General features: G+C 27.1%; 2 protein-coding genes across 2 annotated transcripts; both read right to left on the reverse strand.

Annotated features, from left to right (window-relative positions):
• Positions 1–405: 405 nt before the first annotated feature.
• On the reverse strand, positions 406–11,860 carry LOC113560871 (high affinity cationic amino acid transporter 1-like). The gene is made up of 12 exons (XM_026966984.1): positions 11,635–11,860; positions 7,660–7,788; positions 6,964–7,119; positions 3,357–3,461; positions 2,995–3,269; positions 2,150–2,247; positions 1,894–2,033; positions 1,643–1,745; positions 1,349–1,536; positions 1,111–1,265; positions 910–1,018; positions 406–599 (listed from the first exon to the last, which is right to left on the reverse strand). The coding sequence occupies exons 1-12, from the start codon at positions 11,858–11,860 to the stop codon at positions 493–495; spliced, it is 1,791 nt and encodes a 596-aa protein (XP_026822785.1). The 3' UTR covers positions 406–492.
• Positions 11,861–17,858: 5,998 nt separating this feature from the next.
• On the reverse strand, positions 17,859–23,014 carry LOC113548248. The gene is made up of 3 exons (XM_026949031.2): positions 22,657–23,014; positions 18,922–19,161; positions 17,859–18,363 (listed from the first exon to the last, which is right to left on the reverse strand). Exons 1-2 carry the CDS (start codon positions 22,764–22,766, stop codon positions 19,002–19,004), a joined length of 270 nt encoding a protein of 89 aa, XP_026804832.1. The 5' UTR covers positions 22,767–23,014; the 3' UTR covers positions 17,859–18,363; positions 18,922–19,001.
• Positions 23,015–23,746: the final 732 nt, after the last annotated feature.

Below are 23,746 nucleotides of genomic sequence, written 5' to 3' on the forward strand. Positions count from 1 at the left end.
GTTATATTTACAAATAAAGTGATGTTCAACTCCATAATACATTAGCCTTAACCAGTGGCACCGAACAAAACTTTGGATAGTCTGACGAACAGCCATCCTATTTAAATTTTACCATCCACCCCATCAAAATATAAGTGATTTATAGGATTGATTCATTCACATTCATTACTCGCATACCATACCAACCACCTCTAAAAATTTGGTCTCGTCATGACCAGACTTAAACTCCAAGTTTGGCGCCAAAACCCTTGAGACCTTAACTATTGTATAGACTATAGGATGTAGCAACAAATTGCTAGAATACTTGGGTGATTAGGTACTTTAGTAATTAACAGGAAAACTGGCTACCTAAATGAGAATAGAGAAGGTACATTTGTTGCTATTATTATATATTTATAAATAACAATGTTTTTATTTGTTTATTATTTTCATTGATACTTTGATAGTAGGTAATTATAATGAGAACATGTTCTTAAAAATATTTAAAATATGTCAATCTATATTTAATGAAGATTTTGATTGATTACTGTTGACAATATTTATCTCTGGATTGTTTTCCTTGCTGTGTGTGATACCATATCCAAAATAAATTGCAAAACCTAAAAATAAATATTAGTTTAATAGTGCAAGAATAAAAAATATTATTATACCTATTATATTTTTTGTTCTACGATTTTAAGATAACTATTTTGTTAATAATATTTGTAAGAATAATTTGAATGTTTATTCAATATTTATATTGTATTTTGTTGACATGAATTTGTTTAAATATTTTAGTCATTTAAAATTTTTAAAATATGTCAATTCCTGAATTATATTATGATAAGTACCTATCTACTATTAATTAGTTTTAATCAACAAGCTGCAAGTCTAAAATTTTACAGTCTTTTGCGTGTAATAAATACCAACCAATGATCATCCAAATGATGAATTTTGTCCATGTGTATATGTCAAAAAAGAACATTAAATAAATGTTAATAAATATACTCAGTGCTGGGGTAAGTGGTACAAATGGCACCTGTAACATAAAATATGAAAAAAAAAATCCAATTAACTAAAATAATTATAAAGCAATACAATTTTGATTATTATAATTAATTAATGCTTTACTTTAAATGCGACTGGCGTTTTAGACGTCGGTTGCATACCGATGGATATAAGCTGTAAAATCATGACGCCTACGAGAACTTGGACAATAATCCAATGGGTACTGTTTAGCTCATACCAGTGACTTAGATAGAGAGCAAGAGGCAAACATATTATTGCTGAAATTACAATTTGTTCATGATATGCATATGTAAACTTGGTTTTAAATGTTTTTAAACAATAATATGCATATTTTGCTTACTGAAACATGTCGTCTGTAAAGACGCTACATAGCTACTAAGACTGTTTGCCCTCACGAATTTGTGGCAGTTGAATAACTGTTTCAGTATTTGCTTCTTCGTGTATTTTACTTTTATCGTGACCAACGACGTAGATTCGATGTATTCGTCAGCTAATATATCGTAGTCCATGTCACTTTGTTCTTGATATCTGTTATAAAAATTACCGTAAGATGTTAATATGAATAAAATGGTATTGTACAGTTATCGTCAAACTGAGGAAAACTTAACCAAAAGGCGAAAAATTTTGAGTTTACCTCGTGTACAGTACACACACAGCGACCATGACGTATACGAGCAGAGTGCCGATTGTCATCATGTCCACTAGTTGTTGGAGATTTAGTAGAGCGGAGAAAAAACCTTTTGAAAAAACGAAAGCGTAAAATGATCAATATTATTGTACATTAAGTGTAGCTAAATGAAGTATCTATTTTATACTGTATAATCACCATTCACCACCGTATTATATTATACTTAAATTATTATATGAGTGTAAATAATTTGATACCTGTAATGATGCCAGCAAATATCGTTCCAAAAAACGGAGTCTTGAACCTAGGGTGTACTTTCCCCAAACTTTTAAATATCAGACCATCGTTGGACATGGCGTACAAAATCCTCGGCAGCGGGTACATTGAACCGAACATGCTGAAAACGTAATTCAACTTTATTATTTCTGTTATTGTTTTAATAGCTACGGCTGTATAGTAACGTTCCGAACATATAATTATACTTCTATATCTAGTTCAATGTACTCTACTTACCAGGCACACATCCCAAAAACGGCTCCCACACCTATGATCCATTTCAGAGGTGTCCATCCAATAACGTCGAACGCATGACTTAATGGCATATTTGCGTCCTAAACATATAAATAGATACGTAATTGAAATATTCCTATGTATTTAAATATTATCGATATAAAACTGGTAAACTAGAAGCGTTGATATAAACACGTCAGTTGGGATAAAACAATTTTTGTAATAAATATAAGTGTTTTAATATACATTGTTATAGCGTCTACTAATACATTTAAATATTTTCTCAACAAAATAGAAATATATCATAGATTCTTTATTATTTCAATAGTATAAATAGGTAAGGTTACACCTTGTAGCCGAGTTGTAGTTATTAATTTACTTGTTATCATAGACGCAACTAGGAGGGAGGATTTGAGTGGGCTTAACTCACTCAGTTTTTTATTTCAGTGTTAATAATCAATACTAGTGGTGTAGGGGAAAAGCTGATATATCAATTTAGCTTACCCAGAAATAGAGCTCTAGTTGCACCTATGCTTGATATATAAATATAATAAAACCTTTAATTTTTGTTCCATAATAACTCACAAGTAGTAAAGTTAAGAACTGGATTTTATGTACATAAATGATTTTAAGATTATCTAACAAAGTCCTAAATTTTACATACTAAAAATAACTTAAAAACTAAAATAAAAAGTTCGATGGACTTAGGTTAGGTATTAGTATAAATTTGATTTTTATATATTTCAATAAAAATTATTAAATTACAAGTTTTTTGTAAAAATAATCAATTATATTTGTTTTTTCGTGATTTCTAATTAGATGTGTTTATTTTTAATAGCGTTACCTACCTGCGCGTAGTACGGTATCATTAACGTGAGGACGGCGGACACTCCGGAATATGCGAGGAACACAATGAACAGTGACAATATGATAGCCAACGGTAATGACTTTTGAGGGTTTCTCACTTCTTCGCCAGACGCAGCTATACAGTCAAATCCTACATATCCATAAAAGCAAGTGGCCGCCCCTTGTAGTGCTCCCTGCAGACCGTACGGCCAGAAGCCGCCTTCACCTGCCCAGTTGGGTACTTCAGCTTTCGGTAGTGACCAATTTTTGAAGTCGACTGTGGCCAAGTAACATTAAATTGATATTAAGTATAAAAGTCACTAAATTCTGCGAAAGGCAAATCGTTTAACTAAATAATTTTTACTGTGAAATGATCCACCAACGATGACTATGACCATGATTGCACAATTCAACAACGTGAATAAGTTATTGAGACGCACTGAGTCTTTGAGACCGCAAGCCAGAGCGACTGAAACACATAATTTATAGGTAATAAATAAATAATTATATTGTATTATAAATATCCATGTATAGGTATCTAAATAATTTATTTGTTTTTTAATTTGATAGGCATATTAAATACTTTGTACATAATACTGTTATATAGGTAAAGAGCGAAGAACTAAGATCTTAAAACGTAACAAGGAAATTAAATTTAAATGTTAGATATTCGTGCTGCGTATAAGTATAATAAAGGTATAATACAATATAATATATTGTATACATTATTAATATTTAATATTGCATGGTTGTTAAATATTTTAATAGTTAATAATACACACCTATTAGTCATCAGCGCAATTTGAGTTTTAAATTTGGGGGGGGGCTATTATAATTTGCATATATGTAATGTGTGTATACTACCTGTGATATATAAAGGGGAAAGGGGATATATATATATAAACCATTAAGGTGAAGGGGGGCTTAGCTCCCCTAAAATTGCGATTAAACTATTAGTTATTATGTTTATAAGTAGACTAAAATATTTAAGAGTGAAAACATGAATTTTATTGTGGATTTTACGTATATTTGTGGTTTTTTTGGAAAAAATTCATTAATAGAAAAAAAAAAAATTTCAAATTTTTATAAATATTTTTAAAATGCCTAAATATTTAAAATATGATCACATCTAGAGATTATGCTAATGTACGCATAAACTGTTATCCGTTTTTGATTCACAACAAAATAATGTACAAAATAATATAATCAATTTTACTAAAAAAGTAAAAACTGGTAGTATTATTGTGTAAAAATTCTTGTTTTTCCTATTTTTAAACATTTTTTTCATTTATAAAGTAAATTATTTGGATTTTTACTTTTTAATTAATTTATCTCTTACACTATCCCATTATACTATATCGCTTATTATTATTTACACGTTTACACGACAAGCCACAGTACATATTTCGCATGCACTTCGTAAATTACCTACGGTCAGGTATGTGGGTATGTAGGTGGTAATGTTGATTCAATAAAATTCACGAATTGACCGAGTGATATTTAAATGTTAACTTGATGAAGATATAATAAATTTAGATAATCAATTAATGTCAATAGGTCAAAACTAAAAATTAGCATATTGCAAACAAGATTATTCAAATAAAAATTGAAATATGTGCCTAAATAACCAAGAAGACTTCTTACGTAAGTCTTATCATTGTTTCAATAGCTTTAAAAAGTAAAATAATTTTAACGATAGATAAAATTAATAAATATCACGGATTTTATCCTTTAGGCCGGTTTGGTATTGCTATTATACAATGCATCTATACAATAATCGTGTTGCTAATGTATAATATTGATACTTTTTTTTAAGGTATATAGGTGTTAATTTATGCGTATGCATTTACTTTAAAACTTCATTAGCATTATTGTTAATTTTTAGTTTTTAATATTATATAAAACTACTGCTGCTAAATTTTTTATTCCCCTTTCTATCATCAACTTCACGTGTTAAAAAGGTGGCTATAATGTCTAGTATCAATATCGATCCCTCTTTTCTAATGTCTATCTTTAAAATTCAATAGTTATACTTATAACTTTATAAGTTTTTTTTGTATGTATTATTTAAGAAATCTTTTGTAAATTAAATTTTCAAATTTTATATTTATGTAAACAATAGAAAATATGTCTGCATATTCATTAAATAAATAAATAATATGATTTGTGATTAATTCTATAAGTTCTTTTTACACTTTCAACACAAAAATCTAACCGTTTAAATATAAAATATAGCTGTAAACAGGGTCTTTCGATTTGTATGTGAAAAAATAACGGTATTAACTTAAACTTTACAATTGTTGATACTATATATGTAAAACAATGTACATATAATTAATATATATACAAGTATAATTAATCAATTATTATTTTACGTTAAACAAGTACATATAACAATTTGTGGTAAATGGTAAAATGAAGAAAACGTATTTATTTTATTTTGAACATAATATAATAGGTAAAATATTATTATTTTTTATCACATCTAACCGCGTGCATCTCATATAGAGCTTATTATATTTAGTTACAATTTATACAATGCATTGTACGTTAATACGTATAAAACTCAAGTTTCTATTGTGTAAATAGAATCAATATGAATATCTTATATTTTCATTAACTATTTGAAGATTATTTTTTGAAGCGTTGTATAGTTTTAATTTTTTACCATACTTTTTATATATACCTATTACCTACCGTTTTGGCACCTATATTATACTTAGACAAATTTAATATTGCAATGCACTGTACTTGCAACTGCACACAAAAGTTTCTTATCGATCGAATGTAAATTCGATGTCATAATGACAATAAGTCTATTATTCATTAGCAATTAATTATATGTATGCTATTATTACAGCTATAAGTGTTAATATTATCTAAATATGGTGTATTATATTTTATATTAGCGCCTAATGATTATAAATATAAAAATATGTATGCACATAAAAACTTACCTTTATGAGTCTTTATATTTTATTAGTTATATTAGATTTAAAATTTTAAAAATTTCATACTTTCTTTTATTTTATTTTTTTTAAATTTACTATGCAGTCTTATAATTTTATTTCCTATTAATAACACTCAATCCTGTTATTTTGTAATTTTTCTATGCTCAAGATGTAAAATACATATTAAGTATCAAGGTACATAAAATATTAAACGTTACAGATAGAATGCAGAACATAAAAAATACGTATGTTACCCGTACTTATAATACACATATTCAATTAGTAACAACAATGCTATTAGTTTATACGACAAATTGTATGTAATTAATTATAAATTATATATCTACCAATATATTTATAAAAGCCAACAACGAGATATTATTGCAAAAAAAATGTGTGTTTAATTGTACGTATAATAAAAAATTATACATAGATAATACATGTATATTTCGTTATCGGTTTCTGATATAGCGTGTGAAATATTGGAATTTATACTATAATACACACATCACATACATGAATGTAAAGGCATGATGAAATTATCATAAATAATTATTATTATAAAGGTTTTTATAACAACTTTTTTTATGTTATCAATTTTTTTTATTACTTGTATTCCTATTTTAACCTTTGTACTTAATACTTAAACTAATTATTATTATGAATATAAATATAACAAAAATTAAGGCAAGACTGTTCATTGAGACATCATAATAAAATAAAATCACGCTCATTCTAGTCAAAAAGATTATTTTTATGACCGAGTTCGATTATGTGATTGTGAACACGTCCGTAATTGTATTGATATTCATGGCTTAATCACTAGATTTAAGTCAATTATAATTTTATTTTAAAATTTAAAAGTAGAAGTTTATGTATCTACACATGTTGATGGTTTATACTTACAGTTTAAAACAATTTATATTTGCAATGTACGATCATAATTTTTAAGGAAAAAAAAATTATTCCTATTTAGCCATTTATTAACCTAACCTAACCTAGGTAGTAAGTTGTTATTACCAGAGAACACAAGAACAATGAACATGGCGAAAAAGTCGAAGTACTCTGCTAGGTATGGTAATTCGATCTCGTAAAGCCCTCTGAAAGCTGTTTCCATTGTCTTGTTTGTCAGCGAATCGATATAAACACTCATTCCTCTGGCTATACTAGCTCCACCTGGATAAAAACTCATTATTAAATTTTATAATATTTTAAATTTGTTTTTATATTTATAAAAGAACATATTAATAAGTTAGACATGAACTTTGAAACTACTATTTTACATATATTAAATAAAATACCTAGACAATTCGAGTTTTTATAAAATAGTTAAATAGATGCGATCTAATGTAAATACCTTAAACGATAAACCTAATATAAATCTCTTGAACACGACGAAGTTAATTAAGAAAAAAATATTATTATATTTTAATTTATTCTTCATATTATTATGTATACTATTATTACTACTGTGGTAGAAATCAAGGGTAAGCACTAAGTAGTTGTAGTATTAAATTACTTTTAAATAACTGGCATAAGTTGTTTTTAAAGGAGATTTGTTGGTTGCCATTTTATATTTGAACTATTTTAGTTAAAATAAACATTTTTAAATGATATTTTCATGTTTAAAAATAATTTAAGTTGTATATTGTTTGGTTCCCATACTTTTTTATTAATAATTATTATTTTGTTATAAACGCTTTATATTAATAATACCTATTGTATATTCTAGAAGTAAATTCCATCCAACTATGAATGCTGCTAGTTCGCCAACGGCTATATAAGCATACGAGTAAGCCGATCCTGCCCTAGGGACTCGACTGCTTAGTTCGGCGTAACATAATCCTGAAAAATATTAACGTTAATACAATTAATGATTTGTAAAATCATAGGTACTTAAATAAAAAGTTAAAGTATTGGTTTATGCATAAATATACAAAAAGTTCAAACAAAGCGTAAAATATTCTTATTAATAAACCATAAAATAACTTCAATAGATATTTCATGCAAATATAAATTTATATAATTTTGTATAATATATAATATACATATTATTTATACATTGTAAACATATATCTTATGAATCGTGGAGTGATTATCATTTTATTTTTCAACCTAACCTAGGCTATTTATTTATTTTTGAATGATCAAATACTTGTAAACTAGAAATCAGTAAAATTATTCTCAAAACATGCAATTTAAAAATATAAATGAATATAATTTGAAGTACACCTTTATTCGAAATACAGTAACTATATATAACAAACAAATAATATAATATTGGATTACTATAAATTATTTAAAATACAATCATATCTTTTAAACCCTTAAATATACAAAATAATATTGAAGTAAAACTAATGTTTATCGAATTTAATTTTTTTACGAAGTAGTAAAAGAAACACATGTAAAATTTATAGTCATTGACTTATATCTTTAAATTTTATAATCGTGATTTGTGTAAATATGTGTTTAATCTATTATTATACATTTATTTTTGTACAATCTTTATATATTTTATGGATATTTATAACTAATTATCTATTGTTCTGAAACCATAATATTATCAACTGTCTTGATCCGTCGATGGACTTTAGTATTAATAACAGCAAATTTTGTGATTTGCCATTTATGGATCAATACTTAATAATATATAATCTACACAATAGGTACTGATATATGTTACTACGTCTCTACTAGATTATTATACCTACCTAATCTCAAACTGCACCTACGAACCTACGTATCTATATTAAAATTAGATTGGATATTTATCATATTTGTTTTATAAAGTTTGTTGACAAAATACATATAATTTACATCATAGTTGGTAATATTTTATAATATTAGGTATTTTTTTTTTTGGGGGGGGGGGGGGTGTTCAGATAATATAGGTATATACTTATTTGTTAATTGGTTGCAATATTTCTATTTTACATCTACTACCACAAAGCTCATAATATACTCATCAAATATTGTAATGAAACATTTTTATTTATTTAATTAAAAGTAGTAATTTTTATGTAATTTAAATCATACAGGTATAAAATATCTACTGTAAACATAATTATTACTATGTATTTTGTTTGTTAAATTCGATACCAATTATGCTATAAGAATAACAGTTTTATAAATAATTAAAAATATAATAGGATAATAAGTACATTATTTAAAACTAAATTTATTTTTCTTCTTAATTAGTTTATGACTTATTTAAATATAAAAAAAATTCAATATTTAATGTCGATAAATTTTGAACGGAATTTGGCAAACAATAATATTTGATTCGTTGTGAATTAATTTAAAATTAGTTTATGACTTTATATAATATTAAATTAGTTCATAACGAATCACATATTATTGTTTGCCAAATTCCCTTCAAAATTTATCGACATTAAATATTGAATTTTTTTTTTTGGTTTGGGGGGTGCCCAGACACCGTGGATACCCCCTCCCCCCCAAAAAAAACACATCACTGCTTATAAGTCTTCTTCTTAATTTATATTATATTTTATTATTATATATGTTATGAGTTATGACTATATCTAAGTATTTTATTTACATGTTTGAAACGAAGAAAACATCTTTATGTATTTAATATTTATCTACCTACCTGTATTTAGATATATATGATTTATGTTATTAATGAACATTTTAAATATGAATAAACAGATGAACTACACTAAATAATAATAGTAATAAGATTACAAAATGTCTACACCTTATTCATTTTTGATAATAGTTTCAAATGTAATTTGGTAATTACAAATATTAATAGTCATAAATCGTTAGGTTTGCAAGTATAGTTTTGCATCTAATATGGAATTTCACTTTTATTGGTATTTTGATTTTAGGTACTTATTTTTTTCCTTAAAAATATGCACGAAAATTATTGTTGATGTGTATAACAGATCTGTGTATATTTTAATTTAACATTATAACTACGAGGCTACTATCTCATATGTAAATATTGATGAAATTAGTAGGTAGGTATAAAAGAAGTTATAACAGAATAAATATTAAAAAAATATATTCTACTTAGTTTATCATACTTATCACTTTAGATATTTATGTATACCTAACTAATCTATTTATATTTAGAATTTAATTTGATCTTCGTTTGCAAATAAAATACAATAATTTATTTATATCATGCATGTATATTATTAGTCTAATACTATTTTTAATTATTTTTCACACAAATTTAAAATTATGATTTTTTTTGATACTTTTATGAATGCAAATTTAGTTGTTTAAAATTTTTCGTAAGAATACTGATCCTTACTGAGAATACTCGCGTAAAGGCCTAAATATTATAGAAAATAATTTATTTCTTGATCAAATAATGCAACATTTTGTAAATAAAAAACTTTTATTTTCTGAAAATCTACCATATAACATCTTTATAGATATTAAATTGGATACAAATAATAGGTACGTATTACTATTGCAAAAAAAGAAATTTTTGAAATTTCCAAAGAAATAATTTGTAAAACTTTGATTTTTTGTTGTGATTTTCTAGGAAAATTAAAATAACCTACTATTTATTAATTATTGATTTTCGCATATTATTATTTTTATTTTTATCATTTAATCGTATTTTATATATTGTTGTATTAAACTTAAATTTTAGAATTTAGTCAATGTTATAATAATTATTAATTATTTGTATTTTTACCTTTTACGGAGTGTTATATATTCTTAAAAACAGAATAAATGTTAATATTTACTATGTACAAGTATTTAAAAGGCGATATTCAATAATTAAATAAAATAGTATCTTTGCTTTTAATCTATGTTATTAATATCATCTCTAGTAAGTAATCAGCTTGAATATAAAACTAGTGTAATTGATGTACTTAGAGCTTTAAAATTTGCAATTTAAACTTATAATATATGTAGATTAACAAGTTAGGTACTAATATACTAAAAATTCTTGACCGAGTTTTTAAATTAATATGAAAAAATACGTTTTCAATAACAAATCAATAAATTATGAACTTTGAACGCAAATGTTATATTAAAAAACACGTAATACTTATATCAAATATTTATATAACACAAATCAATCATTTAACGCCAGTATTTACAAGTATATCAATCAATATGCGACAATGCAAATCGTAAGTCTTGACGTAGGTAACTAACACTATAGATCAGTTAAATTGAACTAAAAATAACATACAATTTTGAATTTATATAGGGTGTCTCGAAAAGAACACCAGATTTAAAATTGCTATAGATCAATTTTTATTATGCAAACATATCAAAAAAAGCATATCATTCTCTTAAAAAAAGGTTGAGGTTTAAACCCGATCATATTATTACCCCATTAAGTTCGTAGAGAACACGTCCAAACACCAAACCTACCTACCTTGATCTTGCGGTTTGACATCGTGTGATTTTTTTCTATGGGGATACACTATAAGTCATGAATTTACCAGAACAAACCATGCAATTTGTTGGATCTTAAAGTAATGAAATATCAATATGTGATCAGGCGATGAATAAGAATTTCATGAACTGAGTGATCGCGTTGTAGGGATAGTAGGGAGAGCCGGTATTATTTTCATGTTTAAACCTCAACCTCTTCTGATGAAAATTATATATGTTTTTTTGAATTTATATATAAATAAATTCGATCTATAGCAGTTTTAAATCTGGCGTTCTTTATATATTCGCCGCACTTACCGGCAAACACGGAAGCGACGGCCGCGATGAAAAACGAAACGACGACGGCGGGACCGGCCACGTACTTCGATAGGGCACCGGGCAAAACGTACACTCCCACGCCGATGGTGCTGCCTACGCCCAACGCTGTCAGGTCGGTGGTGGTCAGCACCCTGTCCAACATGGACGACTCGCGCACCACGCCCGCCATCGTCTTCTTACGGTTCAACTTTTTACCGACCGCCATCGTCGTACTATATCGTAGACAGCTGTAGGTACGTAGTGTGCGCAGGATCACGCGGACGTCACCGCGGGCCCGCCACTTGCACGCTCTGCTCGCTCACGTATTCCGCAGTAGCCGTATCACGAGGATGACCGGCAGTACAGGACCAAAAGTGTCTTCGCCAGCGATGGCCGACAATATTATATTAATTACGTATATAATTTATAGTGTTGTATATAAATATAATATATATATGCAATGCCGCCGAAAGATCGACGATATCGGTCGGCGTAGTCAGAACGATAGTATAATGTCTATTCGATTTATTTAATAATTGACTAATCGCCGTCGCGCTATAATACGAGTGCTGCGGGAGAGCCGAGCGAGCGGCTGGTGACGGACGACAACTCAACGTCGTGGCGGGACGCGTTCAACGTGCAGACTGCGCGTGTTCCAATCACGCGTGACGAGCTGCGGCTACACGTCTTACCTACGATGTCTTATCAACGTGGACAAGGAGGAGGTGGCGGCGTCTACGATAACAGCGCGGTATCACACACACACACACATACATATGAGCCTATATATAATATTATTATAGTGTAATAAATTATTATGACGCGTATGGACGATGATGCCGTATAGTACAGTGTACGGTGCGGTCTTGACGTTAATACGTTTTCGTTATAAAATGATAATATGATACGCACAGCATATGCACGTAACGCGTTAGTTGTTATTATGTGTGTGTGTGTGTATTGAGAGGTTAATCGACGAACCGTTGCATGTTGAAGGTCACGTGTTTGAAATCCGAATCGATCACATCTCAAGAGTTTTTCGACGGGAGAACTTGAACCTTATCGTACGCAAATATGCTCTGTAATTCACAGGCGTGCTGAGAAGTTTCGATTTTAAACCATATTATATTAATGTGTAAAATCAGTTTATAAAGTATGAACAAAAAACAAATCTCAAATAAAAAAAATGTTAGAGGCTCCGTATGCGTACTTGATACGTGAATCAATAAATAATTAAATTAATAATATATTTAGATGACCTGCAGCGTGTGTGTCTTATACACGTTTAACATAAAAAACATAGGTTCCATGTATGTTTACTATAGTTTATTTATAGTTATTTATATAATATTAGAGAAAATTTTACAAATGGAATTTGTTAAAAATCTGAAAATATAAACTGCATTCTAAAAAAGTTTTTTCTCATATTTTTATTTTAAAGATATATTCAATTTATTTAAGACTATTTAAGTAGGTACTCATTTTAAAATGAAAATATGAAAAAAACATTTTCTCTTACAGTTTATATTCCCACTACGAATTCGATATTATGTGAATTAAATTCGCTCTTATAAATATAATAACTAGAATTAAACTGTAATATGAATCCAATACGTAGATATACAATAATGTTGCGCGGGTGTAAGATTGAAACTACACATGCGGGTACAGCGTCTTCTTAAGCGCAATTTTTAAATAAATAGATACTCAAGAGTAGTTGTTGCCCACTTAATTAAATAATTTTTATATTGAGGCCATATTTATTTCTATCTTATATTAAATGGAAAAACCAAGGCACCAAACGTATTATCATAAAATATGATAATTATTACGATTATATCAATAAAGCAAACAAGTAGGTAGTGCACACATTTTAATATTGTACTAATGGCTCTAAATTGCCTATACAAAGCGCCGTGTAAACTTATTACGTTATGAACATTAAAGTATTGATAATCAACGGTTAGATTCTAACCGGTGGTTTACCTAACCACCTAACCTAACTGTTTGGTAAAAATGTATATCGTACCTTGATAAGTATATCGTTCATGATCGAATAAGAAAACATAATAAAAATATGCTTTATCTAAATTGATAGTTTTTATTACAATATTTTAATTAAACTATAATATTATATATTATGTTTTATATTATTTTATTCTTAATTGTTCTATGCAGCACTTAACACATTTATCAAAATTATACAATTATTTTTATTATTTTCCTTAAATGATGTACAGTATATATATATTTAGCATTACTACTTATACCACTGTGAGTACTCCAATACGCTCATCAAAACTTTTAATACTTATAAAGTTATAAATAATTATAATTTATTACTCGTTCAAAATAATTTTAAAGTAAAGTAGTTTGTAATTAATAAAGTTTTTATTAAGATAAAATTCCTAAAAAAATATTTTACCGCAGAATATAAAATTAAAATGTATGTTATCATCCAAAACAGTAGAAAATTAAAAAAGATAATAATAAACAATAAAGTTTTTTTTTCAAAAATGTTGGTAGGCTATAAACTTTGAAAAAAAAATAATTTTTATAATAGTTAATACATTTTGAGATAGGTAATGTGTAATGTCGAGGTCAATGTAAATAACGGTACACAAAATTATTAATAATAAATGTAATTTAACGTGTAATTAGTAATTACTAATTAATTAATATAACATCTTAATCACAATCAACAATATATATTCAAAACAATTTATATATTACTTCTATGACAAGTGTGACACAACCTATTTAATAAAAACCGTTTGTACAGGTGCACAGTGCAACTTCATACACTACATAATGAATACATTGCCGCATTGAGATACGACTATGGGTGTAAGTGTTTACTTATGCCTTGTTATATAAAAGGATTAATTTTTACCATACATATGAAAACATTAAATAATATTTTATTCAATTATAATTTATTTAGTTCTATAAGTTCAATACATTTGTAAGCTATTATGTATTATCTTAAGTATTAAAATGTTGATATATTTTTCTCTACTTCAGATGTCCGTCCATTCCGATCACTGCACTACTGCAGTGAGCGGGTCTCAATGGTCCCATTTCGGCATTTCACCTAGTTGGATATTTAAAGTAATCGTAGAACCAAAAAACAAACTTACATTTACTCATTTTTAAATTTAAGCATTGGTGTGATTAAATCATTTATCGGAAGTCTAAAGAACTTCAATTTACTTCGCGAATTTGGCACTTAATTGTCTGCTCCCTAGGTACGCTCCGTGTATCACCACGAAAAACCAGCTATTACTGCATATAAAGTAAACTGTTTAACAAATCGCGGTTTATAAATTCTATACCGGTAATTATTTGGGCTTCCATTGTTTTTACATCCAATTATTCAAAGTGCATATTATTATAATAGTAAATAGTAGCAGTGCGGTGACACGTAGAAGTGTAGAACTACATACTCAATATTGGGACCTACAAAAAATATGTATTTTCAAGACATTCAATAAAGAGTAAATGTTAATAAAATATTTTAAATTGAAAAAAACTTTAAAAAAAGACTACAAAAAATAACTTAGCAGTGCCGGATTGGGCAAATTCGACCCACAGAGTTTTCCGTACTTATATATAATATTTAATATCGAAAACCTACAACCATATTATATTATGGTCTGTGCGAGTCCAACATTCCCAACAGCTTCCATTTCATCGACTTTTAATTCATGACGTATTTTAAGTCAGCGGCTACTCATGACTGGAACTGCCCAAAATTGTGACGGTCCACTAAGTTTTACTCTGTAACTCGTTGAACCAATCCGGACGTGTCTAGTTATGATTGAACGATAGCTATATATTTATTTAATGTTTGGTTATCTCTTTATTGGGTGTCTTGTATAATATATGTATATATTAACAACAGTCCTGACCAAACTGCGTTAGCGCCGAGCACCGTTAGAAATACGGAACAAAATATTATACGATCTGACCAGAGAGTTGTCTTGGAGAACCACATTATTGAACCTATGTGTATGGTGACTAATAAAAAGTAAACAATAACTAAATTGGTATTTAAAAATTTAAAACTAAGAAAATTTTAATTTTCAACATTTCCGCTTGACCGTAAACTGAACAAAAATTCTAAATCGTATTTTGCTTATATACAGGGTGCGGCAGTCAAATCTGACGATTTAGAAAAATAGAAAAAAATTTTTTATTAATTTTTCGCCAAACAAATAAAAACTACACAAGTGGAATTTTATGTTATTTTACAGTCCGATAACTTAGGCCTACGAAACTCATTATTTTTGTAATACGCTTTTACCGCGAACGCACTCTGTTTACTCGACCAATGCTCCGTGGTTACTAAATACCGGGTATTTAAAAGCGATAAGAACATTCCTGAAATCTCTACCACTTTAGCCCTGCCCACCAGTTCTTGTTAAAATCGTCGGGTTTGACTGCCGCACCCTGTATTATTGTGTCGATCAACGCTGTTCATCGTTTCGTAGTTACGCAATTTACCATTTAATGGCAAAATTAAAAAAATAATAAATATTAGGTAAGATTCATAATTAATTTATACAGATTTTTTTTATATTTTTATATATAATTATTTTAACGCTTACACAATATAAAATATCATAGCACGCCTCTACTACATATGTATCTCTTATATTTGATACACAATAGAGGTTTTATTTAGGTAGATATGTAGTATCGGGTGAAAATAGTATTTAGCATGATATGAAATCTTATAAAAATTTATAATATACAAATATTTAAAATGTGTCTAACACTGTAATGTCATAGTAGAAGAATATTTCATAACTCTCTGTACCTCGAATCGTTGTCTGACAGTAACTCTTATTGCACGGTCTCGTCACATTTATCATATTATGTAATATAATATTTTAATTTTTAATATTATTAGTCAAACTAACCTTTGAATTTAAATAAATTACCAAATATGATTTTTGAACTGAAGATTCTGATCGGGTGTTTTCAGTAAGGGATTCGATGTCTTACATAACAATAAACCGCTCTCACAACTTATATGTAATATGAGTACCTTTGTTCGATATTATTTGATGTTATCGGAATTCGTTATCAATTTATTGTAATATGACCGTGGTATCGATGACTTGATGGACTGATGGTGCTTCCACCAACCGCCTGAGCAATATTATTAGAACGCACAGGGCCGGTCATCCGTGGCTATCGATGCGTCGTCGTCGTTGTTGTCGTTCCTACGCCATTTTTAATAATGTACACGGTGTACATTAATTTTATTCGCTGTTCGTTTTTCTTTTCATGCAGTACACACGGTGTGTACTATAAACTATAATATTATATAGTGTCAACGCGATTCGACTGATATATTATATTCGGCTCGATATTCAATTCTATATTCTTATTCGCGGTTAGGTTATTATATTATTACACGCCGGGTGTAGTTAACCGCGTTTGAACTTACATTATTGTAATATAGCATAGTATGGTGTAATATGGCTCAACGGTGATTCAATTTGATGCGTTTCGGTTGTCCTTTCCTGTCGCTGATAAGGTCAGACTCATTTATATATTTGTTACGTATATCTTTATTATGTTATTAAATCACAAAAAATGTATTAGTGTTTAAGATCAATATATTATATTACATTAGAGTAGGTCGACCTGGTAAGGATTATTCGTACTGATTTTATTATTCATTGTTATATATGGGTTTACGGAATACAGTGCATTGTTAAAATATTATATCGTGGTTTTTGTTATGCCGTACCTGGTTTGCATGTACTATCGTCCATTAGACAACGTAATAAATCCGCCGTACACACGTGCGGATATACACGTCTACAACCTTGCTGTTGAACTGTTGAAAATGAAACATTTAATGTAAGAAGTCTAGAAAACTGTATAAATAATTTATAATATATAATAATTTAAATTGATAAAAAAATCATCAATGGCAAATGTGATGCTGTAATAAGCGATTAATACGCATTGTAGGAAACGCATTTTCTCAAATATTTGTTAATATTGAAAATATATTATGTATATTATATAAACTGTGTTTTTAACTCAGTTAGAATAATAATAGCTTATGTTTATTTTATTAATTATTATTTAGACCATACATTTTGAATTTCAAAAATTAATAAATAAATCAATGTTAGTTAACAGGGTATATAATAAAATAGTTCAAAAAAATCCACTATAGGATTAATAAATAATAATATAAATAAAATAATTTCATTTATTAAATTTATACAGAGCAGACAACATAATATCATAATATAAAAAATTCACACCAAACAATACGTGAACAGTATAATTGTAAACAATAGATATATTATGTTGGTTTTGAGACTAAAATATTTAAACAATAATAATTGTATGTAATATTTTAGTCATAATGGATTTGTGTGTGTATGTGGTAAATACAATTCGTTGAAGACTAATATATAATACAGTGGGTACACTATCATTATAGTGACTGCGGTCGTGAGGTAATAGATACTATTATATTATATATTTATTTCAGTGTGAGCCTTTTCTTGTTGACGATCATTTGATATACACATATTTTAATTACTAAAAGCTGGATAAGAATATACTTTACAATTTAAATCATCGACAAAACGTTTTGCAGGTAATTCAAATGCAATGTTCATTGTATCAATAATGTTTGCGTTATCATGTCCAGAAGTTATTGTTAGTGTATCTTTGAATTCTGCATAATACCCTCTAGTTGAATAAACAAAAAATTCAACAAATTAGAATGTTTTTTAAGATTTTGATTTTAGTAGAATTATTTATAAGGAATCATGATAATTGATAATAATTTTGTATTAAATTGTAGGCCTTGGCTATTAGCATTTTATACATTTTTAACACCAAAACAATTTATACATTTCTGTGATTTTATTAAATTTTATCAAAGGTTTTGACAAAATAAAATAAAACGAATTATACAATTTTATCTAATGAGTTGCAATCAAACATATATTAATCGTATTGACTTTTAACTATTTGCCATTATATATTTTATTTATTCAACAAACCTATTTACTCAATAATAGTTACTAAAAATAATAATAAATGATAACATATTATAATAATCTTAATATAATATTATATAAATAGGTATGTGCAATGTTCTTTGGATAAATAAATTTAACATACTGAACAACTAACGTGTTAGAATAGCAAAAAATCTTTAAAATCGTGTAAAAAATACATAAACATAATATAAAATATATGTAATCATTTATTACTAATAATGTATAAATTAGATATATGTACCTTTCTCTGACTGGAACATTTATTATTTTATTCACAAAGTACTTGGTAATGACATAATGTATATTTGTGTGTTTATAGGGTTAATTTTGCCCGTTAGATAATTCTGTAACGTTTTCATTACTATGTTCTTGCCAAGCAGTTAAATTACCAATTATTGACTCCATTTGTTGAATAAACTGTTGATCTTCTGTATATATATTCGATACAGCTAATAGTACACATTTTTTCGCATATTTCCATCTTCAAAATAAATAATATGATTAGTCCATAATTACTCAGTGGTGGCTCTAGAATTTGATTCTGGGGGGAGAGGGGCATAAATATCACACAATTTTTTTAAAAATATTTTATAATATATTTATTCAAATTAGTGCCATACATTACCCACATTAATCATTAGTGCAAAATATATATATATAATAATTACATTTTATAAAACGAATTCTAATTTTTGATTTTTATTTTTAGCAAATCTATCTATAACTTTATCTATATCCATAGATTGTCTCGATGAATGTGCATGAGAGCGAGGTTAGGTTAGGTTATAATTTTAACATTTTTTCTAAACTGATATTATGATTTTTATTTTTTTAATGGTTAATGATTTTATGTTATTACTGCTGTTATTGATTTTTATATGATCATATTATGTTTGATATAATTTCAATTTGACTAAAACTTCCAAAAATATAAAAATACCTATTGGGAATTGAGATGCTATTTTAAAATTGTTCATTAAAGTGAGATTGAAAACATTTTTAGTTATTGGTGTTTTATTTAAATTTATATCTATATAACTATATTATGTCTAATGTTAAAAATAAAAATATATTTAATTGATTATATTACCATATAAAATAATTGTATAACGCAGGTAAAAATATGGCCTACAGTAGTTTAAAAAACTTTAAAATACATAATATGCACTATATTTTTTTAGCATTTGAAGTTAGAATTATTATAAAATTTGTCAAAATTCTATACTAATAAAAGAAACTTTATTCCATCTCCGTTCTTTCCGTTCACAATCGTTTTTTATTGTATACAATAATTCATTGTATATAACTTATATGGTTTAGTCGTTTAGTGTAATCATTGAAAACATTAATTATAAAAAGATTTTTTTTTTTTTTTTTTAAATTAATAATCTAAATTCTAAAGTTATAGTATAGTAAACACTTATTGAAATGAAATAAAGAGTTTAGAGTAAAGAAATTAATCAAATAATTATAATTTAATATGCTGAAATAAAATTTCAAAGTATCATTACAATGCAAATTACAAAAGCCAGAGGTTAAATTTTTTACAATGGTAACTATTTTGGTCGTCTGCTCGCGTAAAATGGCTGTGGTAAAATGAAGCTACAAAAATTAAAACATTTAAAACGATATTAATTTGAACGTCTAAACACGACAGTCGTCAAATGGTCAAACATATTAACAATAAGAAATCAACTAAATTAGAAATATACCATATAGAAAATCCGAGAGTCCTTATCGGAAAACCTTTTTCATACTACAATACTACATACTAGTGTACTATGCGAAAATATAAGATAACGACTAATGAGAATTTACAATTAAATGATATCTAGTAAACTAATATAATATAATATTATAAATTGTAATATAAGCGTATTATATTATTATTAAATTCACCTGTTTTTTTTTTGGGGGGGGCATAGCCCTCTGAGCCCCTCCCCTAGAGCTGTTACTGTCATTACTCATTGGTCGCGTGGTGAGAAAATCTCAAACTCCACAAAGAAATGTTGTAATACTAAGAACTGGTGTAAAAACGGTAGCAAAAAATGCTAAAACTGCGATTCCTGTATATGTAATACGCAAATTCAAAAACATTTTATTTTTTTGTCATAACTATAATATGTTAATGCAAAATTATTTTAATTGTAATATGTAATGTATATATTTTTAAGTGTTCATCTACATAATAAATGTGTTTTGGTAATTTAAAATATATTATATGACATTTAAAGAAGGTGAGAGAATCTCTTACCACGCGACCAAAGAAGTACAAACAAAAGACGCGACCAATGACGGATTAGTGATTACCATTAAAGCGTAAAACTTACGTTATAATACTACGTTAATAACTACTAGTTACAACGATTATTATGATTTATGGATAATTAGTATATAATTAAAGTAAACGCTACTAAATGGTATATAAACAGTCTAACAGTCTGTTAAATAATTTAATATTTGTTATATTTGTTTTAATATATTTTTATAAAATTTTAATTATTAACTTGAGACTTATTTTAAGAATGTTTTTATTACACGTTTAATTTACATACGTTAATAACATATTTTTAATTACATATTTACATTAGTTATTATAAAGACATTTTTTTAATAATATATATTATATTAAATATTAATATTTTTCACTATTACACTTATGTTTTCAGTTTAATAAAAAAAACTATTTCTTAAACTAATAGGGATTAATTTGTAGCTATATCTAAGGTCTTCGGTGGTTTGACCAATATAATACAACATTTTAATCTTTTGATTACCAAATAAATTATATGGTAACGTTACACGAAAATCCGTTTTCAATTGTATTAGTTTATTTTGGCTTAGCGGTAAATTCTTTGTGAATTTTAAATGTTCTCAAACGTTTGGTCAAAAAGGTAAAACATTATCGTAGATAAAATGTAGCCCAATTACCGACCTCCCAAAATGATATCTATTCTGTTGATATGAATTAATTTAAAAATTATTACCCACACATATTTTTTTTTATCTCTATACTTTTCTCGTTCCAAACATTTAACTTTTCAATATTTAATGGATTCATGTTGGTTTTAGTCTGATCAATAGTCATCTAGTCTAGTGTATAATAACAATTCGTTCATTTCTTAAAAATGTAGATTCGTCGGTGAAAATTAATATTTTGTCTAAATGTTGGTTCTGGCCTATTTTATATTGTGTAATGATATGTTCACATATTAATATATTAATATTATTATAATACACACGTAAATATAATAAATATATATACACCCAAGTCGTGGTAACTCGAAATTGAAGGGAGATAAAAATTCGCTTCGAGCTATGTAGTATTCGAGATATCTAACTCGAATTTATATTCATTTATGTATAATTTATATTTCTAATTTCTAAGGGAATATAAAAAAAATCGAGTTGTCAAGTTTTTCGAGTTATCGCAACTCGAATGGTCATCCGTATACTTTGGTTGTTAATCTTGTCGAGTTATTGTTAACTTCTTAATGATACAGTATTAATGCGGTACATATATATTTTAAAACAGAAATACCTATACAATATTTTAAAATTGAATATTACGAGAGTACATTTGGAGATGTGTAAATTTTAAGATCGAAGTTAGAAAACAACTATCACTTTTGGGTATACACATTTTGTGTAGTCTTATTATTTATTATGTAAATAATATTGATACTCAAATGATGTAAGACCTTTTAAACAGCTGATGAGCAAAAGATGATAACCCAAATATCAAACGCTGCGCAAGTGTCTTACAAAAAAGGTTAAAATTAACAATAGTGATGTGCAAACGACAATAGGCGTTATAGGTTTATATCTTGTGTAATACATTTTATTACAAGTCATGTATTTTAAATTTTAAAAATGTATTACCCTTATCCATGTCCACTATATAATAATAAATAATAATATAGTTTAATTATATAAATAGTTGCATATATTATATATAATATATACGTATACTAACCCGTAATCGTCAATTTGATCGATGGTCATGAATCTATCGTATTCTTCTAGATTATAATAAACAATGCGATCTGTTGTAGGAATGAAAGCCTTAAATTTGTTTTCTTTCATTATTTTCCAATAAAAATTGGAAATTATTAGAGGTGGAGTTGGTATCACATTATTTAACGAACAGTTGGATTCAAGTATTCTCAAATATTTTTCAGCATTTTAAAACATACAAATTTAAAATTTTTAAGCAATAACACAGCGACTTGAATATTTTGCGATATACCATTTTGAAATAAATATTAAATCGATTAAATATTTATGTAAAATGTATCGTGAATGTATGCAGCGCGAATGAACTATACTTACTAACTAAAATACTTAAATTATCAATATAAATAAACACACAGCACTTTTATTACTCAAAGTCCATAATTTGCATCAATTTTATTTTAGAGTGGGGTATTTAATTACGTGTCACTAGTTACAGTGGTTTTCAACTTGTGCGTCGCGGCTCCCTGCAGGGGCGTCGTTGATTATTATCAAGGCAGCCGCGTTCGCAGTAGAAATAAAAAAATAAAAAAATAGAAACTTGATAGAATCTGTCATATTGTTACTCATGGAACACTTATCACAACTTATTGTTCAATTCCAAAATTATTTTTCAAAGGATGATCTGGAAATGAGGAAATGAGAATCACGCTTATTCAAAAATTTACACCATGATATTTTGATAATATTATGCAATAAAAACAAACACAGCCGTCCCACTAAATATTAAGATTATTATTATTATTGTTTAAAAATGGTTTCTATTATTAATAATTACATGTTTATTTTATCATTAAATAAAGTCAGATTTAATAATATAAATTTGATTATTTTAAATGTTTGTCTGAGAGCTAAAATCAAAATTAAAAGGAGCCATAGACCCAAAAAGGTTGAAAACCACTGGTATAGTATTAAGCGCTATATAGTATTCTTATTAATTATTTAAATAAAACAGTTTACCGATTAGGTTAAATTTAGGTGTGAGTAAGCTGTTATGTATAACCATGACTAATGGAATTTTCCTTATTTTTCTACATAAATAATTAAAACAA

Source organism: Rhopalosiphum maidis, chromosome 4 (assembly GCF_003676215.2).
Source record: "Rhopalosiphum maidis isolate BTI-1 chromosome 4, ASM367621v3, whole genome shotgun sequence".
Taxonomy (NCBI): Eukaryota; Metazoa; Arthropoda; class Insecta; order Hemiptera; family Aphididae; genus Rhopalosiphum; species Rhopalosiphum maidis.